We start from the raw sequence: 16,022 nt of genomic DNA, 5'->3' as shown, positions 1-16,022 counted from the left end.
CGCATTTTCCTGGTTTCACCCACAGTGCAGCTGCCACGGTCTTGCTGACTTGGAATATCCTGTCTCGAACTTTTTTTGCCGAACCTTTTTTAGTGTCTATCCTGTAAAAATTATTGTTTATGTGACATTTTTAGCCAATACAACCAATATTTCTTATTGGCAGTGATTTCACCAAACAAACGATCTCCACTGCTTAGTTTGGTAGATCTTTCCATTTCCCACAATTATTTTAAAATCACGCCCTCGGAGAAAGCGAGTCCAAGAGCTGACCTCGACTTCAAAGGCCCGGGCGTCATTGTTCATGACCCATTCACCATTGACTGCTGGCTACACCCAGGTCACTGCAGTCAGAGGCTACACCCTGATTCAACACGCTATACTGTCAGAGAAAGGGTGTGTGGTGCCTGGCACGGTATGGCCGCTCCTTAGCTCCATCTTCAACTCCCACTTTAACTCCAACTTCTCTGCAGACACTCCCTATCGGCACTCCCCTGATGGCATTCCCCTGATAGGTACTACCCTGAGAGTGATTCCCTTGAAAGACACTCTTTACAAGAAGAACTTTACAAGCAAAACTTTTCTTATAATAAAAGTGTTAATTTTCTGAACTATCTATCATCCTTTCATTTTCTGAAATAGCCATGATCCCTTTCTCTCCCAAAATATAGAAGTGATCTACATACATAGTTTGTTGAAATATTAGCTCATGATCCAGCTGAATGATGAGTCGTTAGCTCGTGATTTGCATGCAGCGGCTGGCGGATCTGAAAAGGACGACTTTGGGTTGGCACACGATGCTCACGGCTATGTTTACATTGAGTCACCGTACTGCTCCGTGCAGCTGGGCACCCGCCTGGCAGAGATGGTATATACTGATGTCATTTGTGTGTTTAGAACTGGACCTTTGACCCAGCCACATTCTTGAACGAATTTATACATCCTTTTTAGAAGACTGTGCAGTGTGCACTGTGTCATCTTGAAACACGACTCGTCTTTCCTCATTTATCTATGAACTATATTGAGTTTGGATTTACTGTTCATGAACTATACTGACTGAGTATGGATTTGCTGTTCTGAAATGAAGCTTCCCTATAGCCTTTGGTTGGTATGGTGCCTACTGTTCAGTTATCGATAACACGCAATGAACCGGTGTCCAAAAATCAGTGTTGAGGAAACCATGCCCGGAATGTGTACCTTTTATAATTTATAATTTATAAGAACTCGCTTCCATGTATTGTATCATTTTGTGGCTTCTGAACCCGATTGTTTCAACACAGCTGTTGTGCGTTTTGCAGCGACCGGGAGTTGCGAACGCTTGCTACATACCACAATTGTAGAAAATATGTAGTTCATGGTCCAGGAAAAGCTGCACCGTTTCTTTCCTGTTGCAGAATTGCCGAATGCTTTCCCTGTATTTCTGTTGCAGTGGTCGTCTTATCTCCGTTTTATAACTCCAAGATTGAATTTCTTGGTTGACTTATGAACTACCATGGTAATTGTCTGACCCAGTGATGTTTAAATGAGCTCTAACAAGGCGCGAAGGTTGATATGCTCTTCCTACCCCAAGTAATACTGATGACTTTACGGTTCCCATTAACACCTGGGTTAAACCGCTGCCCTCACCTCTCGCCAATGCGTTGTTCCGTTCGTCTCAGGAAGGGGAAGTGGGTAGCGCCTGACCAGATGTCTCACGTGCTCGTTTTCTCTGTGTTGCAGGTCAAACAAGCGGTCAGGGGTCACCAACGGATACGGAAGGTGAGAATGTAAAAAAAAAGTTTTTTTTTTTTCGGAGCCAAGAGCCTATCACAAACAACAGTTTGAACAGTTGGCTCGCATTTCTTGCAATGCAAATATACCTACGATATGATTAAACTTTTAGTTCTTTGAAGAGAACGCTGTTTATGAAAATCGTTTAGGAAAATAATGCTCTTCATTATTCCATTTTTTGGATTGCATGCTTGCTTAACACTTCCTTATTTTTGTTAGATAGCGATCACCGGGCGCGATATTCCTACGAATGCGGAACTTTGATACGAATGTTATTCAGATTGCTATCATCCTAAGCGCTTCACTTCCAACACATCTAACAGCTAATGCATTTCCAAAAACTGGCTAACTCGCTTCAGAGTGTAACCATTGTGTGCACCTGCGGAAAGCAAATCCGGTTTGATATTCACCTGGTTTGCGGTTTCGGTTATATCTGTCTTCCATTCATGGCGTGTGCAACCATTGTGAGAGTCCATTGTTGTATGGGGCTGGAAGGAAATTGGTGTTTTTAGGGGGATGACACGCAATATATTGCGCGGTTTTGAGAAAGCTTGAATCATAGGAGGCAAACCTAATTTGAAAAAAATGAGTGTTGGCAAGCAGATCTTGCCTAATCGCAAACGACTTTTAGGCAGTGTCCCTGGATGTCCCTGGATTCAGGACTTACATTGTTTACTGCTGAAAGCTACCATGCCAAAGTACTCTTTGCAAGGTATTTGAAATTGCTGATATTCGATATTCAATGCGTTAAATTGAAATTTGACCAGAGTCTATATCATCAAATACCGAGTGGTTCGAAGCCCCTACGTTTGTTGCTAAAATTCACAGATAAAGAATACAATACGGAATATTTTTGTTTTAGTTTGTATCACGCTATCATTGTTTTAAATGCCCTGGAACGAACAGTTATATTCTTTAAATTAGTCCAAACGGAAACGGTCGGGTTTTACAGGTGGCAGGCTGCCCCAAAAGTCGAACAATCGCCCGCTTTACTGCCTCAGTGATTGGGCGTGACGTAGACGGTGCAGTGGCTGAGCACAATACTGCGATTGAAAGCGGTCGGCGTTCTACCTTCGTAGCCAACCGATGCTACAGAAGGCTCTTATTGATAATATTTGGCATTTATTGACCATACTCAGCAAATTTTAGATATTAATTAAGTTGGGTCAAAATTTAGGTATATTGACCTATGTGCGATTTTTGTATCTTCCCACACGTGTTGAAACTCTCCTAACAATTTCTGTAGATAGGCTAAATCCGTCTGTGATAGTGCTAAAATTATCATCCCCAACATACCACTCGAAAACCAACCTTTCAAGCCATGGTGGACCCCACGAAACTAGCGCCACCACCGTACAGTGAGCGATACTCGAACCACAGCTTCCGTACCTTGCCGCCATCTGCTGGCTGGATGGCGTTCTGCTTCTAGCTCTGCCTATTCGTGGCAATATTTTTACACTGAGCGCTGGATAAATGCACAAGAGAAAGCATTTCCTAAAAATTAAAAGCTAGCAAACAACTAGCCAATGGCCAATATTGTTGTATGACTCCCATATGCCCGTATTCAAGCCATCCTAGCGGTCGCCGTTGTCACAAATAATGCTTCGCTGACGTTTTATTCCTTGTCTTTTCAGCCCCGTGTATCGCACGCCCAGCTTTAATTCGTCAGGACGGAGTTCGAACTGTGATGGAGATGACATGTATTCCGATCTATCGCTCGAAGATGATGTCAATGATCTCAATCATAAGGTGAGTTGATATAATATCAGGACCATACGGCTCCACAATTTAGACTCTAACGTTTAACGGTTGGTCCTATTAGGATATTTTATACCTACCAGAAGAGTCGTCTTAGTCGAGAATATTAGACACGATCAGCGAGAAAATATTATGCATCGTACCCACCTTATGGTAAACAAGACCAGTATTGGGTCTCCGTTGAGGCGCTACGGCCCGTGCCATTCTAAAAGTATCAGAAGCAATATCCCACGTCTTCCACGCCTACACTTCCTTTAGAAGTCTCCTATTCAATTCACACCGCTTATGCATCGCTGCGTCGGACCTTGCATCGGCGAACAATGGGTGCTGCCAGTGTCGTCGCTGCTGCGTTCTACGCTCTTCGAGGAGAGGGGGAGGGGTCTCAGGGTCACCTGAGGTCGTGACATCCGCCCGGCACGGACTGACTCACTATCTGTGCACTGTGTTTCCGTTGTGCTGCGTCTGTTGTGGTCCAGATGCTTTAACGGACGACTTAGGGTAGATGGAGACTAAGGTATGCTGAGGATTCAGACTAAAATGACGGTGTTTAGTTTCATCAAGCGCGGTTGTATGTCGATGTAACGGACTCCTTTCCAAAGCAATGTGCACGCGTGCAATGTCTGCTGGCGCGAAGTTAATCTAGTGAGGCATGTGGTGCTTGGAGGTTTCCCCTGTTGAATTATGCAGCCATTGTGCCTTACCATATAGCACACCAGGCGATCGCAATGTTACGCGACTTGTTACACGGTTGGCTGGGTATTTATTAGGGTGTGAAACTGTAACACCAGACATAACATATTAGCTCAGTTCAAGGTTCGTTGGCTGTCCTGGCGTTACTGGTGAAAAGGGAAGAGAAATTGGTGAACTTGATGTATGAAAACACAAGTTTTACAAGCCATGAAAGTGGTGTTACGTTTTCAGCTGTTAGCTGTTTTCACTATGTCGGTCTGAGCCGTTTATGACATGTAAGATTTGGATTTGGACATTATCTCGGACAGTGGTGCACTTGCGTTACAGTGAGACCTGTTTTACGTTTCAGTCACTCTGTTGTATGAGATGACTCGATAAATTGAATGCGATTCTAGCGATGGGCATTATTCCAGATTCCTCCTGTACTTCCAACAGGATATAGCTTTAGTCATGAATGAATCCTACCCGTCTACTTCCGTCCAAAATACCCTCACGTACTTTGCCTAGTACGTGACCTTAGTCCTGGTGACGTTTCCATGGAAACCAACACACCGTGACCTGTCGTCGGCCAACCATGTTGGAGGGTAGGCGACGGTGGCGCCACACCGGTGCAGCGGCGGCTGGCGGAACCAGAGGACCAGTCGGCCGGCCGGGCCTGCGCCGGGAGAAGGGGATATTTGTGAGACTCCGCCCCCTCCCCCTCTTAGGGGGTACCTTGGGATGTGATAGCGCTTGTTTGTAGAGTGAATAGTGTCTTTGTGGTGAAGTGTGAAATCCATGAGGATCGTCCAGGAGAATCCAGGAGCCAGGAGGATCGTGCTCCTTGCGAATAAGCATCATTGTGCGACAGTGCAAATTGCATCATGCGAAGTGCGCAGCTTATGTGGACAGTGTTGCAGGTTGAACGCTGAGTGATGTTAGGGACTCTGACTCTGTTCGGGAACACTGTGTTTAAGTGGTATTGGCTGTCGTATCGTGTACCTTATCCCGCTCGAGACCGGCCTAACGGCTGCAATTAGTTCATCAATATTTTTCGTCATCATAGTTGCACACTCCAAAAGTTTCCCACACGTGTGAATTGGCTTTAATGAGGCTGTATTTCTATGTGAAGCTCACTGCCATAGTAAAAAGAGTTTTGGTAAGCGTTTTGTGAATTCTTCCGAAAGTTAGGTACATCCTTTATTGCCATAAATCGCATAACATTATTATGCAGAACGCGGCAGAAGGTTAATTTTTTTTTGCAACAAGAGCTGCCGTCGTAAGGTCATACGCTTCAATCGGTAACCACTAACCAACCTTGCTAATCACTTCCCTTTCCTAAACCTCTAACAGATACCGCAGGACCCCTGTGCCTTCGTTCCGTTTTAGTTCTCTTGGCGAGTCTACAATGCCCTCTGCAGGTTCCACTAACGAGTAGACCGTCACAGTTGGCAGTCGCTCCACCGGATATGACGTCATATCAACCGCCCCCGTGCAGCCGTCCGTCCCCTGTCCGTCTCTGTGTGTATGTATGTCCGTCTATCAGTTTGTCTGTCTGTCGGTGTATGTTGGTATTTTGTCATCCCTTTGTTTGCCCTTGCGGAGGCCATGAACTTATTTTGGTGTAACGGTCTTGGTAGGGGCCTGGTAGGGCATGATTGTTTGTTAGGAACAAAATTATCATCGTTTTTTTAAGGTATGCGGTCTGTGCCCGTAACCGAATCTTTGAATGATTTATGAGTCTGCTATAGTGAAAGCTGTACATTGCTTTGTTTCATTATTCTAAAAAGTCGTCTGCCTTGCGGTTCTTACATGCTTCAGCGTTTTATTGGCAGTGCGCGATGGTGTTCCTAAATATTCATGCCGTAAAAATTTGATTACTTTGTGGCTTGATTGGTGTGCCAAGTGCAACAACCATCATCTCCAACGAAATGTGAGGTCACTCTTCACACAGAAGACTTCAAGAGCAAACATCTCCTAAAGCCCGAACCGGGAAGCTCAGTTCGTCTCGCCGCTATAAAACCAAAGCTATTTCCTCCTCCCGGGTCAGCGGGTACACAGGAGGTCAGCTGAGCGACCATCCCGCGGCCCGGGCGGTCGATGGCTGAGTCTGGGTCACCGACCGACCGACGACGACACCCCTCCGTCGGACCCGACACGACCGACAGTGGTCTGGAGGACGAGCCCCTGACCTCGTCCGCCGGTGACCTGAGGTCACTCGGACGCCCAAACGGTGACCTGGGGTCATACGGTGACCTTGAAGAGGATGGAGAGTTGACGGGGCTGGGAAGAGGACTTCTTGAGGTGCCGGTTGAAAATGCGGTGTTAACTGCACAAAATGCGGCGTTCACAGCGCAGTTGCGACAGTTCCTGCGCGCTGTTCGCTCACCGCAACAGCGTCGCCGGGCGGCAGGAGCGTGTGGTTTCCCAGAGTCACCACTAGATGGTAGTAGTGGAGGGTCAAGGTCACCGATAGAGGGCAGACCGGACGCCAGTGAGCTGGAATTTGATTGGTGGGCTGGACAATTTAGCATATGCGGTGCAGAACTTTCTGAAGCTGACCTGTGGACTTGGTGTCTGGAAACAAATAGAAAGGTACGCAGTGGTGAGACTAGCGTATCTATCGAACTTCTGTTACTTTCGAACGTTCTCCTATCCAAATGTTAACAGATTGCAACATTCGAGCATGATTACGGCGATGTCTTCAATCGATGGATGCCAACTTTTTTGTTGTTGTCTTTTTGGTACCCTTAATTGTTGGCATTATTCACGATCCGACATCTTCGTTTTTTAATGTCCTCGTTTGCGTCTTTTCTAATGTGTGTGTGCCAACCACTGTGTTCCGTCCTAAGGTTTCAGTGACAAGTAACAGCGACACCCTCCAGCGCGCCCACCATTGTTCACATCTACCCTTATCGCTAATCCGATTTACTGTCAAACAGACCTGCAACCGTCCAGTTCCCAACTCAACCGACTTTAAATGAGCTTCCTGACCTCCCACTGATCTGACTCAATCGACTTTTGATAACCGTTCTAACCTGTCACAGGCCCTGAATCAACCGACTTTTGATGACCTTCCTGACCCGATTTTGACCTGACCACCAGTTGACCTGTCACTGATCTGACCCTACCCTCCATATCCACAGGTGCAGGTACTGGAGCGTCAGGTGACTCTGCTGGCTGATAACCAGCATAACGACGATGACCGCTACACCCGCAGTAAGCAGGACAATGCCACACTGCAGGCGCGGCTCATCATGATGGAGGAACAGGTACGAAACACGGGACGGGGTCGCGGGAATAGGGTGGGATGAGAATTAGAAGGCCTGACGGGACGAATGGGATGGGATGAATGAATGCTGGAATGTGATAGTGATTGCGACACTTACGAGCGCTGTGACTGGCAAAGACCATTATCGCGCATTCATGAGCAAGCAATAACGCGTTACAAACGACTTTGGTATAAAGTTGTTGACCACGGCAGCAAGTATCCTTGCTATGCGCGTTTACTTTGCTCATGCATTTCTAATAAAAAGTGATGAAGAATCTGTTGAAGCCACTAGTCACGATTTCCTACCTCTCTCACGCTAAACTGACCCAACCTGACCTGACCTGACCTGACGTTGACCGCTCGCTCCCACAGCTGCGTGAGGCGGAGATGCGCGCCGCCGACCAGCTGGACTCCGAGCAGCGCCGTCACAAGGAGCTGATGCAGCGGATAGAGCGCGAGAAGGTGCTCGAGGTGGAGAACCAGCAGATCAGGTAGGTAGCACACGTGGTAGTCAGGATGAGGGTAGCTATGAGCTCAGGTCATGGTGGACTGTATTGTGGGATTGTTTCGTGAAGTTATCATGGATCGAAATTCGAATGCTAAGTGACGATGAATATTACATGCTAAAGAAAACACAGAAAGCGTAAAACGTAATGTGTCATTCGTTATAACCGCTTACATCGCTCAGGTGCATTCAAGAGGTCAGGATTCTTACTTCAGCTTCACTTTGAAATTTTCCCGATATTCAAGATGAAAAAATATCTAAAAGAATGTCCGACGAAGTGATGTATACTTTTTATGTAAAACAAACGAGCTCGCTTCTCTAATACCCTGCCTTCCTTTGTCTTCTGCAGAGCGCAGGGTCTGGAGAAGGAGCTCCGTCACGCCGAGGCGGAAGCCTCCCGCTGCCAACAGCAGCTCCATCAGGCCCTGGCCGAGCGTGCCGCCCTGGACGAGCGTCTCTCGGAGCTGCAGTCCGCGCTGGAGTCGGCGCGTCTGGAGACCGCGCGTGCTGCCGAGCTGGAGCGGCGCGGCCGTCAGGAGCGGGAGCAGGAGCGGGCTCTCCAGGAGCGGCTGATGGCCGAACTGGCCGGGGAGCTGCAGGAGACGCAGCGATCGGCGCACCTCAGACTGAAGACCGAGTCGGACGAGGCGGGACGAGTGCGGTTACAGCAGGATCACCTGGAGAATGAAGTGCGGAGGCTACGGGAGGAGAACAAAGGTGGGTGGAGAGTTAGAGATGCTAGACGGAGGGGTGAGAGAGTGGACCGATGGGAGGGATCAGATGATGATTTGTGCTCAGTTTTGTTTCACTCGATGCCCGTTCAACGTCAATTAGGTATCTTCATGTTTCGTCTTTTAGTCACTTTTTCTTCCACTTGCTTTTGGCTTGCCCTAATCTGCACGTTAGCCTTCTTTGATCATAGTTTCCTTGGGGTTCAAACAATCGATATCGATTAGACCAGACGCAAACGTTCTTGTGTCAACGCGATCCCGTTGACGGCCAGCTGAACTTCCACTCACCCTCCACCCGTATCTCCGTTTCCACAGAGCTGCAGGAGGCCAATGATGAGCTGCAGGCCCAGCTGCTGACCACTGGTCTCCAGGAGGGCCGCCAGCTGCTCGACTCGGGCGCCAAGTCACTGGCCGCAGAGCTCGGAGACATGTCCGGCGATCAGGTAAGAAGAAAAGGGGACTTGGGCTTGTATAGGAGCGGTTGTTGTCCTTTGGTCATCGTATGGTGTTGTTTCATCCGTAACGATGATTGGATGGTGTATTCCTTCATTTGATGACATACTTCTTTCCTTATTTGTACCTCCTCATACTTTGGAAACTTAATGTTTACTGTACCGTCCATCAGTGCCTTTTTATTTATGTGTTACTCCCGGTCTCACCACTTCCGTGGTCACTGTATGTGGTAATGGTGGTCATTATCCTATTCTTCCCTTCCGCAGCTTCTTCCTACCAAAGTCACGAACGTCTTCCACCAATCCTTTCATCTCCATCATCAGGTAATACGTGTTCCCTGCTTAACCATACCATTGTACCCTTGTACTTTGTAGTCGTCCGTAGTGCCTTTTTATTTAAACACACCAACTCGTCCTAAGCCTCAGCGACTACCTTTTGGAAGAGTGATGCCTATTCGTTTTTAGCGAGGTGTGTGCCTTTTTTAAACATACATGTTTTGTCGCACTTTTAGCTAAATACGCCCTTTACGCAAATCAGTATCCCGATTTTTCTTTATGCCTGCCTTGTTAGCAGTCTTTGTTTGTCTGCCTTGTGTGTGTCTTGTCTGAGTTTGCGGTAGCTGCTTGTCCGTCCAGACATCACCGCTATTTAGTTAAAGCTAGATGCACATAATGTTAGTTCGTGGAGAAGGGAGCTAATTTGGGTTCATGGTGCTTGGGTGGTTGGCTCAGGCATACACTGCTACCCTGGCATAAACTTCATGTTGCACTCAAAATTACTAGCACAGATAATTCTTCGATATCTTGTTTCTCATTGAACTAATTGACATCGTTATCAAGTTGCATTTTTTACATGCTTTTTAAAGCGTTTACTGCATAATTAATGCATTTTTATTAGTGCATTTTAGTTGGTCCTGAGAAAAGAAAAGGTGTCATTAAACTTCAAAACGGCAATCCGCTTTACTGCCATCATTAATCATATTTCATAAAATTATTGCAATATGTAACCCTAATGTTTGGATCGGTGCAGGCTAATGGTAAAACTTCCAAAGCATTATGGTGACGTCATATTTCCTTCTGTTTCAAGGTTGACAGTGCAGAAATCTCACAGAAGGTGAGCAGAAGTACTAAATTCGCATGTTTTTCCAAACTAACAAAATTTTCTCCAACGACGCTCAGCACTCCAATTCGTCTAACACAGTTGCACGAAAGTTGGCTTTGCATGATCCTGTCGCCAACGTCTATGTTAGCACTTGAGCTGTTTTGACTTCTCCCAAAGTTGCTTGTCTTTGACGTTGTCTACCATTACCCCACAAATATATTTTTCATGACATTTGATGCCCTGACATTTGACGGGTACAATAATCATAATCTGAATTGACGATATAAGGCCTTTGCTTTATTTCTAAGGCTTGCTAAACGAATTAAGAATGATGTCGTCATAAATCGGGAAGAGGAAATAAAGACGCTTGAATCTAATGCATGCCTTCTCCTCGATGGCTTACAACTAGACCTGTATTGCTTGCATTATCACTTTTTTATACATGAGATTGTGAAGTGTGGTTTTCATGCCCCTGTTTCTCTTTGCATATACGCATGTGTCGCTTAAGTTTTGCACGATAACATTAGCTTTCACGTCACGTCCATGAAAGAACTGGGCACCTTGCATGATCGAACACCTTGCCCTTGCACGACCTCCTTACATGCGTTTATTCATTCATTCATTCATTCATTCATTCATTCATTCATTCATTCATTCATTCATTCATTCATTCATTCGTTCGTTCGTTCGTTCGTTCGTTCGTTCGTTCGTCCGTCCGTTCGTTCGTCTGTTCGTCTGTTCGTTCGTTCGTTCGTTCGTTCGTTCGTTCGTTCGTTCGTACATCCGTTCATTCATTCATTCATTCGCATGAAAAATAATACAATTACGTGATCTCGAACAAGATTGTCCGCTATCTCCCATCTCAAACCATTATCTCTGTTTTCTTTCCAGTTGAAGCAGTCGCTTCTGGAGCAGCAGGAGGTGAACAAGCAGCTTCGGAACTACATTGACGGCATCCTGCTCAACATTGTCGAGAACCATCCACAGCTCTTGGAGGTCAAACGAAGTCACTGACGCCGACCGACCTAGGGGACAAAGTGTTTCCAACTCTTGTATTCTTGAGTCTTCAGCCCTTCAGACAACTTGCTCGGCTGCCTTCTCAAGTTTCCAACGCCTCAGCTCTCAAACGGCCGATGCCTCGACAAGGCCCGCAGACTTAGCCATCGACATCTTTGTCTGAGCTGAACAAATGAGGCAGACCTGGCCTTTGAGACATTAGAGTCACAACTCTGACTCTTCTGACTCAGAGTTGGGGGAGTGGTGACTCTAGCCCTCGGCTATACAGCCCCGCGCCTAGATCAGAGACTGACAATATATTAAAAATGTGTTAAAAAAGACATAAATGCGGGAATGTGTGGTCGATGTATGAGAGGGCTGTCTAAAGGTTGAGAGTGTTGCTGAAGACGAGAAGGGTTTGGCGTGTCTAATTTTGTTCCGATTTAGAGTGCCTCTGTGTCTGTAATTTTATTATGCTGCGATGTTTGATGAAGAAATTGCGCTTGAAAAAAACAGCGCAGACAGTTTTGTGGTTGGACTTGTGGCTACTGAAACGATTTCGTCTGTAGATTTGATGTGTTTTGAAATATGATTGGCTGCCCGGTTGTGTCGGTCCTTCTGATAGGTCATCGGGATGTGTCGGCGGATCCGATTGGCTGTTGCTCCGACCGCCGGTGCTGCCATCTAATGTCAACCCCGGAAGTGGGCAGGGGTAAGCCTGAGACGGAAGTGATAGTTCCCGGAACCGGCTACAGATGTCGCTAGTGGTCTGTATGTGGCCGGGAGCGTCTCGAGGCGTGAAATATCTGCTGCCATCTAGCGGTGAACTTAGAAATGTCTAGTGTCTGCGAAGTGCGAGTGGTCCGCCAGGGAAGGAATGTTGGTGATGTCGTTGGCCTGAACCCATGTATGTCGGAATCCACAGAACCGATGTGTGGAATTGGTATTTCGCTGGAATTGGGCTGGCGAAACTGTCAACAATAGGCTGTTAGGCGAACTCTTTGCTACGTCTATATTTAATCGCCATCAGCAGTTTGGAAATGCAACTCGACAGATTCCGCTTGCTAAAGTGCTCGTTATGCTCTACCTTGTATGCCAGGTTGTTATTAAACGATAAGCGCGAGCAAATTTTACCGCTCCTGTTAAAAGCTGCGAAACACATTTTACCCCATTTTATGCTGTTTTTGGTCGCGAGTTTTTATGAATGCGTGTGAATCATGCCGTTGAGTGCATCCGTCCAGAGTTGCTCTGAAAGTGTATTTTTCTCTCGCAGTTTGCGCGCCGTTAACATTTGTCAACAGCATCGTATATACAATACACATGCGTATCATCAATCGTGTTTTAGTGTGATGTGGAGACGTGCGGAAGCACATATTTGCGGGTAGGATTAGGGAGCTAAAGTGCGAGCAATGGGTGTCGAAGGGGCCAGGTGGTCGATTCCCCCAAAAGTTTTCGAATTGGGACCTTCGTTCTCTCTAGTCAGATCCAGGTAAAATACGACTGAAGGACTCGGGAGACATGACAGCGGCCAGACGGGAGCGTGACAGCAAGAGCTCAAGCAGAGACCAGGGAAGGGATTAGAAATCAGGAAAGGGATAGATCGAAAAGCGCGATGGCCTAGCCCAGATATCAGAGGATGACTTCTCAGAGATCAGATAAGGACTCGATCCACATCAGGTAGACATAATTCGACCGGGCAACGTTCAGATGGGCCGGGACCGATCAACCTTATTACGCATTGGTGTAATTAGGCCTCTGTGCTGATGGCAAAGCTTTAACCCTCGCCCATGTAGGGGGGGGTTGGTGCAACCCCCCCCCCTGAGACTTTTCAGAAATAGTGCAAAAACGGCGGCGCGCAGCGCCGCCAAATTTTGGGTACCTTTTGGGGCAAACCTTGCGCATCTTTTGATAAAAAAAAATTTGACCGGGTCATGTCAGGTCACGGAGTTATGACGTCACAAAGGGAACAGCCTCCGGCCGGATTTTCACAAACTGAGTGCCAACGCCCGAGGTTTCCTGCCGGTGGTACGGACATCGGTTGATGGATCGTGATGAAACTTCCCATGCATGTTGGGGCAAGTATTGGCTATCATATGGTATAAGAAACTTGACCGGGTCAGGTCAGGTCACGGAGCTATGACGTCACAAGTGGAACAGCGTCCGGTACTATTTTTGAAAAGCGCCCGAACCACTATTTTGCTAATTCTTGTCACCTCAATGGGAATATGCAGCAATAGTAGCTTCTATAGGGAGCAAATGGACCTCCCAAATCCAAAAATACAATCAGATTTCAAAAATTTGAATTTTGATTTTTCGAATTTCTGCCGCCGACTGTGACCTTGCCGACTTCCGGCGCTCCCAACGCGCCATTCATTTTTAGAGCTAGGGAAACGAAATACATACCAAACGATAGAGAATTGATCAAGGAACACGATAGTGAAGGTTTCAAGTCGATATCTCCCACCGTTTTGCCGCAATCGCCGCGGAAAGTTGAAAAAGTCTATTTTTTCCGAAAATTTGACCTTTGACCGGTCAAAAGTAGGTCAAATGTTGACCTAGGACCAAAAAATATACCACCAATCGCGAGATCTCGGCGAGAGCAATCCGTTGGTCTTTTCCGCTAAGCTCTACGACGCTCCGTTTTCAAACGCCAAGGGGGGGGGGGTCGCACCAACCCCCCCCCCTGCATGGGCGAAGGTGGCAGATCGCCGTTTACGGGCGAGGGTTAACCCTCGCCCGCACATGGGTGGTGGTTGCCACCCCCCCCCCCCAGGCAGTCTTTCTGCTCTGCACTCAACACTTTTAGAGCTAGAAGGCTGATTTTTCGTATAGCTGCTCGTCTATCCTTTCTTGATGTCCACTGAAAATTTCAAGTTTCTGTGATTTTTGGTTTCGGAGATATGACCTTGTTTTTCAGGTCATGTCATGACCCAAATGGCCAATTCTCAACATCTTGCGTTTGCCATGGGCCTTGTGAGCTTTTGACACCCTGATTTCGGCCTTTTTTGCCAGCCTTGACTCCCACCTATCATGAGACATGTTGTTCGACGATATACAGGGGTCAAGGTCAGGGTCAAGGTCAACCTAGGTCATCTAAGATAATTGCGTTTTAGGCAAGCTGAATTTACTTTTTGTGAAGTTTTTTGACTGCATTTTTGGTAAAAGCTTCTCAGATCATAAGCGTAGGAACCATGGGTGCAAGGGTGCAGCTGCACCCACAATATTTCTCCAGTGGGTGCAGACAATGTATTCTGCACCCACAAAAATCAGAACCAAAAACCCCTTTTCTCATCAAGACTACTTTCCATGCAGCACGGCAAATTCAGGATATGTTACCCACTATCCATCTTTCGAAGCATTTGCTTTTGTGATGGTCTTCAAAACTTACATTTGTGCTGAAGAAAAAAGGGAAATGGAGCATGTGATTGAACACATACCGAGCCGATGACCCACTGTCAACATTTTTAGCCCGATATCTTCGAAAATGGCTAAGTTGGCCGCTTTTACTTTTTGCGGTAGTCAATATTGACAATATTAACCCTCGCATGTGTGCGGCGTTTTCCAGGTTCTAATGTGTAGGGTGAGGGGGGGGGGGGCTGATCGAGCTAGAGCTTTGCGGAAAGAACGAGGGTGTTGCCCGTGACGAGAGGAAGCCGATGATACCCAATTTTAAGGTCCTGGGTCATTGGTTGACCTTCCAGGTCAGGTCAATGTTCAAAAAGTCGGGAAAAGTAGACCTGCTAAAACTGCGTAAAGTGAAGCTGTTATCGGGTTTTTCGGGGTGCTGATCACGAGTATCATGTTAGTTTTGATCACAGATGATTTCTTCATGCATTTAGGCCAGATCGGGTCAGGTCAGGTCAGGTCAACCATTAGGCGTCCTACCGACTATCCATAGTAGGTGTCAACTACCACTGACGGCGTCGTAGCATGTTACGAAGGCACTAAAACTACTTCGTAAACGTTCAAATGGATGCTAAATTCAAAATCAGCCCGAAAACTACCCTAGCCCTCGCCCGCACATGGGGGGGGGGGGGTTGCCACCCCCCCAGGTAGTCTTTCTGCTCTGCACTCAACATTTTTAGAGCTAGAAGGCTGATTTTTCGTATAGCTGCTCCTCTATCCTTTCTTGATGTCCACTGAAAGCTTCAAGTTCCTGTGGTTTTTGGTTTCGCAGATATGACCTTGTTTTTCAGGTCATGTCATGACCCAAATGGCCAATTCTCAACATCTTGCGTTGGCTATGGGCCTTGTGAGCTTTTGACACCTTGATTTCGGCCTTTTTTTGCCAGTCTTACCTCCCACCTATCATGGAACATGTTGTTCGATGATGTACAGATGTCAAGGTTAGGGTCAAGGTCAACCTAGGTCATCTAAGATAATTGCGCTTTAGGCAAGCGGAATTTACTTTTTGCGAAGTTTTTTGACTGCATTTCTGGTAAAAGCTTCTCAGATCATGATTTCATGTAATATGGACACATAAACAATCGGTGCACACATCAGTATACACACAGACACACACAGACATACAAACACATATAATTGACCTAGACCTAGCTTGACCTGAAATGACCTCAGCAGCAAAAACCTGGTCGGGTAGTGTGACCTCAGCAGCAAAAACCTGGTCGGGTAGTGTGACAAAGAGGTTCTAGCTCGTTTGGCACCAAAAAACGGCATAGTCATCGGTATATGATAAGCAGCGCACTTGATATCCAACGGTGACCCAAAACAGCAACATTTTTTAGTTTGACCTGACCTGGAAGGTCAATGA

The 16,022-nt window shown here is 46.7% G+C and overlaps 1 protein-coding gene across 7 annotated transcripts in view; it reads left to right on the top strand.

Annotated features, from left to right (window-relative positions):
* LOC122393610 (rab11 family-interacting protein 4-like) overlaps window positions 1-12,585 on the top strand; it is a 56,536-nt gene extending 43,951 nt beyond the window's left edge. For 2 of the 7 annotated variants that reach the window (XM_043389822.1, XM_043389818.1), the window contains exons 6-14: window positions 1,717-1,755; window positions 3,402-3,516; window positions 7,341-7,466; window positions 7,838-7,956; window positions 8,320-8,687; window positions 9,017-9,144; window positions 9,421-9,477; window positions 10,241-10,267; window positions 11,147-12,585. In XM_043389822.1, the coding sequence (XP_043245757.1) occupies window positions 1,717-1,755; window positions 3,402-3,516; window positions 7,341-7,466; window positions 7,838-7,956; window positions 8,320-8,687; window positions 9,017-9,144; window positions 9,421-9,477; window positions 10,241-10,267; window positions 11,147-11,269 (1,102 nt within the window). In that variant the 3' untranslated portion in view covers window positions 11,270-12,585. The remainder of the gene's footprint in view (window positions 1-1,716; window positions 1,756-3,401; window positions 3,517-7,340; window positions 7,467-7,837; window positions 7,957-8,319; window positions 8,688-9,016; window positions 9,145-9,420; window positions 9,478-10,240; window positions 10,268-11,146) is intronic. The other 5 variants (XM_043389823.1, XM_043389820.1, XM_043389824.1 and 2 more) reach the window with 3 other exon arrangements.
* The last annotated feature ends 3,437 nt before the right edge of the window (window positions 12,586-16,022 follow it).

The sequence above is a fragment of the Amphibalanus amphitrite genome, unplaced genomic scaffold (genome assembly GCF_019059575.1).
Source record: "Amphibalanus amphitrite isolate SeventyFive unplaced genomic scaffold, NRLGWU_Aamphi_draft 000544F_arrow, whole genome shotgun sequence".
Classification (NCBI taxonomy): domain Eukaryota; kingdom Metazoa; phylum Arthropoda; class Thecostraca; order Balanomorpha; family Balanidae; genus Amphibalanus; species Amphibalanus amphitrite.
Note: the sequence above shows the minus strand (reverse complement) of the source record. Positions and strands in the feature narration are given on the sequence as shown.